The sequence below is a fragment of the Blastomyces gilchristii genome, assembly GCF_000003855.2.
Source record: "Blastomyces gilchristii SLH14081 genomic scaffold supercont1.3, whole genome shotgun sequence".
Taxonomy (NCBI): Eukaryota; Fungi; Ascomycota; class Eurotiomycetes; order Onygenales; family Ajellomycetaceae; genus Blastomyces; species Blastomyces gilchristii.
The window spans coordinates 586,750-598,548 of record NW_003101680.1 but is presented as its reverse complement, the minus strand read 5'-3'; the positions used below and the strand labels follow the sequence as shown (position 1 = coordinate 598,548).

The following is an 11,799-nucleotide window of genomic DNA, read 5'->3' as shown; positions in this document are numbered from 1 at the left end:
GTCTGTACATACATACATGTACACGCCACCACCACTGCCCTACGACCAGACTTATTAGTTTAAATCGCGATTTTTCCCTTTATTACTTAGGTTGTGTTCGAACTCTCGTTTTTACGTCCTCATTCATGATAAAATAATATCACGCCACTCTCTACCTATCCACTCGTCTATTGATACTCAAGCGAATTTCGTCATGTCTAACCCAGACGAAGCCCGAGAACTAAGTCTTATATCAAAAGTCGAGCTTAGAATTGCCCTAGCAGACAGTGATTCCAAGCTGCAATCTCTTCTCCAGACATACCTTGCCCCACTACTCCTAAAGCTAGCTTCCGAAAGCCTTGCAGTGCGCAACAAAGTCATTGCTGTCTGCCAGCATATCAACACTCGAATACGACCAGTGTCAATCACCCTCCCTGTCGCAGCACTGCTGAAACAGTTTAAAGAAGTTAAAGCGCCGCTGGTCAGACATTTTGACCTTATATATATCAAGCAGGGCCTTGATCGAATTCCCGCCAGTGAGCGTATCGAACTCATACCAGCTTTAATCCAGGGGATTGCAGGAATCGGAGGTTCAATCTCTGCTTCATCGCATGGCTCTGTCGTTTTCAATTTATTGTTGAGATTGTTACCGTTGCTGAAGTTGCCACAGAGAGGCAGTGAAGATGATTTGGCTCTAAGAGCGAAACTAGGTATATCAGATGAAGATGCCACTTTCCTGGCAAAATGGTTTGCAAAAGTTTTTCTTTTACTACCCGCTGGAAAAGATGCGACGAGATGCCCCGGTCTTACCCCTTCAGAGTATAGATTTGTGAACAGAGATGCATCACCTGACGATACTTGGAATCCTTCGGCAGCTGGTGGCCTTAACTTGATCGAAACCAAGGTTGCCGCAGCGAAGTTTTTGGCCAGTGGGGCTTTTACAGATTCTGAACGCTTCCTTGCCGCTGTTATTGCTTCTGCTGATCCTAATAGTCGCCTTTCGGACGTTGGGGAAGATATACTAAAGCGTTTCCGTGCAGACTTGGAAAACGCGGAAGTTGTTGATGAATTGTTTACTCTCTACTTTGGAACGAAAGACCCCGATGGTGCCCTACCAGCGCGACCAGCTTTACAAGCTAAAATCCTTGGATTTCTAAGTAAATCAGTCAAGGCTACCACCCAGCCTGAGAGGATTAATCAGCTTCTCGATGAAGGGCTGTTCTCAAATAATGAAAGCACTGCCAAGGGCCTTGAAGCATCTAAGCTTCGGAGCCAGATATTTGTCTTTGTGACGTGGATTGCGCGCATGGGCTCTTCTGCAGATTTAAATGTCGTCGCGCCTCGCGCCATCCAGGGTTTAAGAGAATATATTTCCTACCAAGGCTGGCCTGACCCTGGCGCTAGCGCGCAGAAGTTGAGTCCTGCCGAACTTAGTCTTCGAAGTCTTGCGTATGAAACTATTGGCGTACTAGCTCCGAAAATCGATCGAGCTTCACAGGATGACGATGAACGGATATTCGATCTTGATCTACTCAGGTGGCTATTCACTTCCCTGAGTTCTGACACTTCAAGTGCACAGATATTCGTAAGTATCGAGCAAGCTCTGGGGAGTATCCTCAACGCTCTCGCGAATAATGCAGACGAACATCTTCAAAATGAAATCCGTCCGCTTTTAATTCACCATATGCACGCCAAGCCCGGTACGGAAGACCGCGATACAGGATTTCACATCGTCCGAAGTACGAGGTTTGCTGCCGTGCGGTTTGCGAATCGGTGCTTGCCGTATTGGGAGGTGCAGGCGCGCTGGATAGATCTTATGGCTATTGGCGGGGAGTCCGGTGGGAGATCTGAAATCATAGAGGAAGGCCAGAAAGGCCTTGACCCATACTGGTATCGGATGCTTAATCCTCCCAGAGATGGAAGCCGGATAACTTCAACTGCCATGGACGCTGATGTTCATCCTCGGTACCGGTTTCCTAAGTTTGCCGAATTAGTAAGCTCTTTATTTGGCGACCCGACTAGCGATGATATCGAAATGGATGACGGGAACGTTTCTCTTCCCACCAGATTTTCTAGCGCCTATGTTAATTCATTTGCACCGACTATTGCATTTATTCGCAATATTCTCCTCTGTGAATCGTTCCAATATTCTGGCTCCCCCTTGAGTGTCGAACCGGATTGGGAACACCGCCTTGACGCGGCAATCTCAACGAAGGAAGATGCAAGGGCTAGCCTTAAAGCATATCTCGAACAATGCGATCGTGTGCCGACCCTTGGGTTCCTGAAGGCTTCCCTAGCTGGTCTCCTTTGGAAGCAGGGCCAGGGATTAGGCCGCTGTGGTGTTCATTTTGTCGAAATCTGCGCTCTCGCATCCAATGACCTTCTGGCTTCTATTGCAATTCACGCCTCATCGCTTAGGGATCCGATATTTTCAAACAACGTCACGAATCAGGATATAGCAACACAGGCGTTCGGAATTTTGGCCTCTCACACGGACTATCCTACCTCTCGGCTGCTGCAGATGTTTGAGTCATTTATCGTTTTAATTGAGAATTGGAAAACTGCGGTCGGTCAAGGTATCAATAAGTGCAGAGGTGCACTACTGGCGTTAACACATCTTTCCACCCGCGCTTCCTTTCGAGGGCGACTAAATTTGATCTCTGAAAATCAAATCCGAAGGCTTTTGGAGTCCACGTTTGATATCTTGAACAACTCTAGAGATCTAGCCCTCAGAGAGGCTTCCCATGTGACTATCGGACAACTGAGTCTTGCATCCATTTTATCCCCCACATCTTTCCCTGGAGATAACTGCGACGAGGCTGTGAAAAAAGTGATATGTAAGCTATCGGAAGAAGCGAAGAAAGAAAAAGATACAGCAATATTGACTTTGGGACGTCTGTCGCTGGTACTTCCTAAGGACGACACCGAAGGATCCCCGTTCAAACACTTACTAAAGTCTCTCTATGAGCTTCATGAAGTTAAGCGGCCAGAGGTGCAATTTTCTGTTGGAGAAGCGTTATGTACTGTTGCAGTTGGTTGGTCGTCAAAGTCATTAATTACAGTCTTTGACGTGGACGCACCTTGGCCAAAGTCTGACATACCCTCACATATCCTTTCGGGAATGCTTGACAAGATCATCATCGATTGCAAGGCCTCGAAGCCATCGCTGAGAAAGGCATCTGTCATCTGGCTTCTCTGCTTAATCCAATACTGTGGACACTTTTCGGAAGTGCAAGATCGTTTAAGGAAGTGCCAAGCTACCTTTGTATGGCTCTTGTCAGACAGAGATGAAGTTGTGCAGGAAACCGGCTCTAGAGGCTTGAGTCTGGTATACGAGATGGGCAGTCAGGACCTTAAAGATGACTTGGTACGCGATCTCGTGCGATCCTTTACAATGGAAGGCTCGAATCTCGGAGGTGGGAAAATTTCCACAGACACGGAACTTTTCGAGCCCGGCGCATTACCCACTGGCGAGGGATCCGTCACCACTTACAAAGATATTGTTGGCCTGGCGTCTGAAGTCGGAGACCCAAGTCTTGTTTATCGCTTCATGTCACTTGCTTCAAATAATGCAATTTGGTCAAGCCGTGCGGCGTTTGGCAGGTTCGGATTGAGCAACGTGCTCTCAGACTCAAGCGTCAACGGATACCTCGCACAAAATCCTAAACTGTTCCCCAAGCTGTATCGGTACAGATTTGATCCGAATCCTAATGTGCAACGCTCGATGAATGATATTTGGAACGCCCTGGTCAAAGATTCGAACTCTGTGATTGAGGCGAATTTTGACGCTATTATGGATGACCTGCTTAAAAGTATCATGACTGGAAAAGAGTGGAGAGTGCGCCAAGCGAGCTGTGCGGCAATTGGTGACCTTATCCAAGGGCGGCCTACTGAAAAGTACGATAAATATCTTGGTGATATCCTAACCAAAGCATTCAAGCTTCTAGACGATATTAAGGCCACTGTCCGCCAGGCGGCACTCAGACTATGTCAAGTTCTAACGAATATTGTTGTCCGATCCCTGGAGGCTGGAGATGCTGATTCGAAGAGGGCCAGGGTCATGTTAAATCATATCATTCCCTTTTTGCTCAGCCATGAGGGTATGGAGTCTGCAGCGGAAGAAGTACAAGGTTATGCAATTACAACCTTAACGAAGATCATCAAGAAAAGCCCTGGGAAAACACTCCGCCTGTTTGTACCTCAGATACTGGAGAGATTCCTTGCTTCTTTGAGCTCGCTTGAGCCTCAAGCTGTCAATTATATCCACCTCAACGCCGACAAGTATGGCTTGACCGGGCAGGATATTGATAAAATGAGATTGTCAGCAATTCGTACGTCTCCAATGATGGAAGCCATCGAGCTATCCCTTCTCGAGTCTCTTGATGATGAAAGCATGAAAGAAGTTGCGAACAAGCTAGAAGACGTTTTACGATCGGCAATTGGCCTACCTTCGAAGGTTGGTGTCAGCCGCGTCCTTGTTATTCTCAGTTCCAAAACCTTTCTCTTCCGCCCCCACGCCGATCGTTTCGTCCAACTTATGCGGAAACATGTCCTTGATCGGAATGATACCATCAGCGCCTCATACAGTTCCACAATAGGATATCTCATGCGATTGGCGACGGATGACCAGATGCTTAAAACTATCGAGTTTGCGAAATCGCTCTACTTTGGGGCCGAAGAAACGTCTCACCGTGTCATCTCCGGTGAAATCTTAAACTCCATCTCCAAACTTGCGAACGACCGTGTCGCGGCGTGTTCGGCGGCTTTTCTCCCTTTCATCTTTGTGGGTATGCATGATACAGAGGAACAAGTTAGGGAACTATTTTTAAAAACATGGAACGACAATGTCAGCGGCTCGCGAGCTGTATCATTGTATCTTCAAGAGATACTTGATATTGTATCTAACAATCTAGACTCACCGCGGTGGGCCATTAAACACACGTCTGCTCTTGCCGTTGCAAAAGTGGCTTCATCATTAGATGACAACATTGATCTTGGCGCTGCACAGCGCATTTGGCCAGCTATCGAAAAGGCGGTTGCAGGAAAGACTTGGGAAGGAAAGGAAACGGTACTGGAAGGGTTTGTCAAATTTTCTCGCAAATCCAAAGCTCTGTGTGCGCAGAATAGCGATATCCGTGAGCAAATGAAGGTTAGTCCAGTCCTTCGATCTTATTTTTTGTTGGGCCTCTTAAATGTAATCTAACTGTCACGATGCAGGTTATTGTAGTGAGAGAAGCCAGGCGCAACAATCCTGCATACAAACCTCATGCGCTCAAATCTCTCGCTGAATTTGCCAAAGACCGAGATGATTTGGATCTCATGCCTGATGCAATGAAAATTGTTTCTCAGGTGGTCGAGGAGCTAGTCGATGATTCGAAAGAAAAAATGGAGGTAGATGCAGCAGCCGACGTAGTCAAGGCTTCAAAGTGAGTCAAATGAGCCAGCAGAACACGCGTATTTTGTTGAATCTAATTTTTGTTTCCAGGGTTGAAGGGCAAACGCTCGCAGCTAGCGTCGAGTGCATTTTCAGCTGCCTTAATCCCTCAATTTCTTTCTTAGGTATGCGAAATATTATGGATCCAAAAAGAACGTCACTCGTTGCTAATTCCTGGACAGCAGCACTGACCGGTCATATATCTCAAATACCCCTGGTCGTCGGCAAGGCTGTCACTTATGGTGGTAAGGCCATATATGGCATCATGTACAGCGGGCTAAAATCCGCATTCGAAAAACTTGGGGCAGAAGTTTCAAAACCCGACTCTGAACTATCCAATGGAGAGTTAAACAGCGACTTCCGCACTGCATTACTCTCTCTCGGCGATCAACTTCTATTCCGGGATCTCGAGCTATCCGTAGAAAAAACGAGGCATAGTCGAGCACAAGCCGCGCTTGCATACACACACCTGTGCAACACAACCAAGATTAAAATGCCCGACGAGCACCGCCAGCAAGTTAAAGAGTGGCTCGCAACGGAGCGGTCTGGGCCGGTCCAAGCGGTCCTCTTCCAAGTCTTGGAGGAGATCTTGTAATAAAGCTTTCCATCTAGCTTGCTAAATGACCGAAAATCGATTTGGATTGCCGGGATGGCTCGACCTTCGTGGTCATGAAACGGCGGAAAGGACCGAACCCCGGACGAGGTCCCCGCAGTGAGATTGACGCTACTCTTTCAAATGGGACAGAAATACTATTGTTTGTCACATGAAATTGCGCCGGGCGTCGGGCTTTTCGGCCTTTTTGCATGTCTCATTTTATTTTTATTATTATTATCATGATTATTATTTACATCGTCCCTCCACCTGTTCCCAACCGGCAACAAGGCTAGAGAAGCATCTGGCCTATCGGTGCGCCATGGCCCGCTGGGCCGGTTAAATTTGTGGTGGGCTGACAACTGTAAACGAGGATCTGCAAAGAGCAAACAGACTTTGAATAGGGCTGATGCGATAAACCAGTTGCATTTGCCAGAAGCCCGAAGCACACATGTGACCCTGAAGTTGCATCGTCGTGCGTGAGACCTGTGCAGCAAAAGCACATGTCAATTCGGAGCAATATTTTCCCTTTCCCTAGCATTGCTACGACACGTCGTCACAAGGATCAGCGAGCTCCTGCAGGCTCACGTCATTTGTCTCCTAGTGGGTGTGCAGTTCTGTACACGAAGAATATAATCAGGGATGCCAAATATTCCTCAATAGGTCGAATGCAAGTTTATTTGCTGCTGCTTTCCACCTCAATCTTAAGAATGATTATTATTATATAATATATTATCCGGACGTCTCGTTTTGTCATAGTTTCTATGAGACTTTCGGGGTCAGCTGCCAATAGAATAACGGATAATTTCAAATGATTATCCCTAGAGGGATTCTTCTCCCGTCCTCTGCATATCAACAACATTTCCATGCACGACGTGAAGATGTGATTGCTGCCGGAGTAGCAGCCATGAGCCACATTTCAATTATTAGTTATATATATCAATGAAGATGAATCGGATTTCGATCGAGAGCCCAAGAAACCCGCCCTATGAGGCTTATGAGAAAATTCGAGAAACTCCTGCCAGCCGCAAACAAACAATGGTTTGCCGCTAAGTCCAACCATGCCATTCATGCAAGCCCAATGTTGCTCTGTGCATACAGCCAAGGTGCAAAAGCGGGAGAGAAGAAAAGCGAAAGAAAAAGAAAAAAGAAAAAGAAAAACACGCTGCATCTGGCTGCGGGGACCAATTCTTCTAGAAGGAATCCAGAAGCCCATTCAGCGTGGGATTTTGGTCAATCCAGCCGACGAGATAGCGCTTCTTATTGGGCAACCCACTGCTGGCTGCCAGTGGGTGCTGGAGGCTCCGGCTTTGCTGGTTCCACAATGAGGCCCGTCATACGGTCATATCCTTTCCACTCTCTTCCCCGGCATCCCAGCGGCCCAACGGGATTCTTTAGTCGGGCGCCCCGATGCTGACTGCATGCCTTAGCCCATGCATCCCAGCCTTAGCACACTCGCTACCGTGTGATTCCGGTGGTGGAACACCAGGAGGTGATCAAATTGCTCAGTTGATGATGACGCAAAAGGCTAAGGCCACCCGAAATTTTTGACAACCGTGCGCACTCCCCCAGTTCTATTTCTGATGTATTTCTTTTGATCCTGATTTTTATCCCACCCGCCAAATGCTTCGAAATCCTTCTAGCGCCGCAGTAGAACATTCTGTTTGACGATCAGATGTCAGACAATGGCTATCCTTTCATGGGCTCGCTGTCAAACACACGGAAATCCTGGAGTTATAATGGGCTTATTCATGGGTTTTTGGCGCTTTTCAAATTCCTTGAACTCGCCGGTCCCCTGGCACAAGATCTCCAGGGCCTGCATTGATCAAAAAAGGAAAAGGAAAAAGAAAAGACAGGAAACCTGCAAGCATCCAGACTTGCACACAACTTTTTTTCAACCTAAAATCATAATGAATGATCTGACCTATTGATAGTGCGTCCCCATGAAAACTTTTTCGTGCTCCATCCGCTTCTTACATTCTCTACAATTCCTCCTCTTGGTATTCGCTTTGCCTAGTTCCCGCGGCCGCTAGCTTCGAAACCTGAAAAATGCACGAGAAGCATGTTATATTTATATATAAACCGTTTCATTCTCTATCTATATATCCGAGAGGCCCCTGCTCTGGTCCAGCTTGCTACATAGGAGTAACGTTATATATTTTGGCTACTTTTTGTGAATCCGCCACTGAAAGCTTCATACGGGACATTTCACTCATCATTCTCTTTCTAGCTCCTAGTATTTCTTTTCATATTGTGAAACAAAGAGAGTTTCTGTTTAATTATTCCTGCCAGAGCTTTTTTGCACGCATACGCATATGCATATTCCTGCCGGAGTTTATTTTTCACCGTCCTTGCTTTAATTCGAAACCCGTTACTCCTTAATCTACTCGTATACATATATGCCCTCCACTCTTTTTCAATGCCTGAAGCTCATGGTTGCGATCTGTTGCTACTTGACATCAAGTGGACCCAGAATTATCCTCAACATACTCTCAATCTCGGCTGATGCCCGTTCGATTTGCTGGCCCCTAGAGTGATTTTGAGAAGCAAATTCGTGAGCTATTCGGATACATACAGGGATGCCCACTCTATTATCAGTTTAGCCTCGCCATTGTTCTCTTCACGGGTCCCTTTGATTGATATATGTACCCTTGTCAAAAAATTTTTGTGATAGTCAGTTGTTATTGCTATGCCTAGGCCCTGAACTTTCTCAACTCGACTACACGACCTCGTATCTAGAAGAAGCAAAGGAGAGAGGGAACAAGGGAAGACTGGACATGAGATAAGAAGGAAAAGGAACAACTAAGCAGGACAACGGCGTACATATATGCGAGCTGATCCCATGCCTTTGGTCTGCTGTGCTGCCAGACGGACGAACGATGCCTTCATCAAAGCACGTCGCGCACTTGCCACTTATTGCGCCGAAAGATGATGTTGTTAAATCGGCGGAGTCGGGGGTTAAGCTTGCGAACAGGGACGAGCAGAAGGTGAAAATGCCTGTTCGAGTCCGCCTGCCGCCTAGATCGAGGACTGGCTGCTGGTAAGCTGATTCTCCTGGCTGTACATACTATTTACTCATGTGAAAGCTCTACATGACCTGTGCAACCTAAATACTTTCTCCTGTTGTACCTTTCTAACATTAATGCTCTGTTCAGGACCTGTAGAGTGAGTTATATCAACCTGTCACAACCCGTGACTACCGAATTTCGCTGCTAACTACATTGTTTTTCCATTGCAAAGAGCCGCAAAGGTGAGTGTTTGTCAAATATATCGAGCTATATATCAACGAAGCGGTTTACTGATTGTTATCCTAAGTAAAATGTGACGAAGGACATCCTACCTGTGGTGTAAGTTGTTGAACCCGGCATAGAGAGATACCGAATTCTTGCGACTAGATATTAAAACCACGCTCTAGCAATGCTCAAGACTCGGACATGAGTGCGATTATAGCCCAAGGCTAGCGTTTCGGGACGATACATCCAGAATCAAACAGCGGATGCAAGCAGTTTCCACTGCTGGAAATGCAGTCTGGGATCGTATGTTCTACGGCTACACACTGTTTTCTACATCTTACAGTTCATTTTGCAGTCGTTCATACGGCTAATAAGTAACTTACTGGTAGCAAAATCACCAACTCTGACCGCGAGTAGCCCCAACTCGTCCATAGGAGGAGATACGCTGCCCCCGTTCGCGTGCTTAACCTCAGACTTGGAGAGAGAAATGAAAGCAGAGGCTTATTCTCCCGGTACCTATCATGTTATTGTGAATCCGGAGAGTTTCTCGGCTTTGCCTGAATATTCCGACACCACAGATAACACGTCTATGTCGAGTTCTTCTGGGTCTGATAAGGATGATACCCTCAAGGCTAGGAATGGGAAGAGAAACAGAAGACACAATAGGCATAATTCTTCGTTAACAGAAACGGGTGACCCGAATGTAGTGATTCTCTCGAAATTCGAAGATTCCATACCAATCTCGTCGCCTGGCCACTGGAGAAGTAGCATGAGGCCCTCACCATCGAGGTCGAGTACATCTGGTTCCAAGTCCTCGACTGAATTGGTTGATGAAGCTCCTATCCGGGACTTTATGGAAACATTTAGTCAGTCTTATATAGATACTACGGAACAGTATGGGGAGGATACGAGGCTACTTTTGCATTTTAGGAGAGTGGTCTGGAGTCATCTCGTGCAAACAGCTACTCGTTCTGAATCCCCCCCCCACGGCGTTGGAAATGCCCCTGGAGCAGATATCTTCGAGCAGGAGGCTGCCACTTTTCGTCCGGTAAATATACCTGTCGAATCAAGTACTTTTTCCTCGTTTGGATGTCCTCCAGCCAGCATACTAACTCTCCTCTCATAGTTATTCCATGCCATGATGGCCGTTTCTGCTTTAAGCTTGTCCCATCAAGAGAAAGGCCAAAGTATCGCTGCTCTACAGCACTATCAGCAAACCCTACCTTTCCTACAAACCAGTATGCGCAGCCATCAGGATCTCTCCTCGGATGGAGTATTCCTGACCCATTTCTTACTTCTGATTTACGAGGTAGCCCGCCATTCACTCCCATTATTACCCATCTACCTAAGAGAACCTGCTTTCTAAAGTTAAATATCAGATAGCCGCAGCGGAACCAGGAGGATCCAACCTCTGGTCCCATCATCTCGAGCGGCTGCTACGAATATTCCTAATGCGAAACGAACTTTTCAAAACAGAGAAATTTCCCTTTATTATCTGGTGGGTTTGCTCGATTGATTTATATGCGTTATTTAGCGGCACTGGAACGGGAGAATTCATCGGAGCGGTCTTGGAAAACGACATGATCCCGCCTCCAACATTCCACCTCTACCCGCTTGGCCCGGACGGGACAAGCATCATCTACCCTGAGGAAAGAGATATTCTTCCTACCGTCTTACAGATTAACCATGACATCTTCGTCCTAGCAGCACGACTAGGCCTGCTGGCATCGGAATTCCGCTCCCAGAGCACCTACGCAAACGGAACAGCGATGAATACTACAAGTTCAAATAGCTCTCATGGATTTCCGCCGCAAATCCCCGCTGATAGGGAAAAGCGCCTTTTCCGAATCCAGCAAGCATTTCGACATTTATGGGTCACTTCCAATTTATCCATCCTGGAGCAACAAATGGATTTACTACCCAGTCGATCGAAGGAGATGCTTCAACATGTCCGTTAACCCCCCACTTCCCTCGCCCCCGTCCACAGACAAAATTTATCTAGAGCCGCAACAGTGCCAACTAACGTCCCCGTTCCTTTATTAACAGTCCACAACCCTCTTCCACGCCAGTCTCATCTACTCCTACACCAGCATGTGGCCGGGCCAATGCATCGAAACCGGCGGCGGGCCCGCGCTCGAAATCTCCCAACGTACCACTGCCGTCCTCCACGTAGCCTCCAGTATCGTGCATGCAGGCCGCTTCGATTTGCGCTTCATAGTCTTCCCGCTGTTCATGGCGGGCGTGGCGTCCTCGTCCAGCTCGCAGAAAATGCTCGCACTAGATCTACTTTCTAGCATTGAGGGGAATGAATCTGTGGGCCGCAATGTGACGACGACGAGGCATGTGCTGCAGATTGTGTATCAGAGGCAGACGGAGGGATATATGCGCAAGGGGCATGCGTTGGATGTGGACTGGGTGGAGATTATGATTGAGCAGGGATTGCAGATGGTGAATTTTGGGCTATGAATCTTCTGATGGATTATGAGATTTTCTGGCTTGTTGTTTTTACGATTGTGTTTTATTCTCTTGTCAATTTCCTCTCATCCCTTTGTTCCCATCGT

At 47.1% G+C, this 11,799-nt stretch overlaps 2 protein-coding genes across 2 annotated transcripts; both read left to right on the top strand.

Annotated features, from left to right (window-relative positions):
- Positions 1-193: 193 nt before the first annotated feature.
- Positions 194-6,008, top strand: BDBG_01744 (proteasome component; the record flags this gene model as incomplete). The annotated part of the gene is made up of 4 exons (XM_031720465.1): positions 194-5,128; positions 5,197-5,405; positions 5,465-5,538; positions 5,596-6,008. The coding sequence occupies 4 exons, from the start codon at positions 194-196 to the stop codon at positions 6,006-6,008; spliced, it is 5,631 nt and encodes a 1,876-aa protein (XP_031576661.1).
- A 2,876-nt stretch (positions 6,009-8,884) lies between these two features.
- Positions 8,885-11,704, top strand: BDBG_01742 (uncharacterized protein; the record flags this gene model as incomplete). Its single annotated transcript, XM_031720464.1, has 8 exons — positions 8,885-9,045; positions 9,161-9,174; positions 9,321-9,352; positions 9,421-9,541; positions 9,628-10,286; positions 10,365-10,547; positions 10,618-11,187; positions 11,285-11,704. The coding sequence occupies 8 exons, from the start codon at positions 8,885-8,887 to the stop codon at positions 11,702-11,704; spliced, it is 2,160 nt and encodes a 719-aa protein (XP_031576660.1).
- Positions 11,705-11,799: the final 95 nt, after the last annotated feature.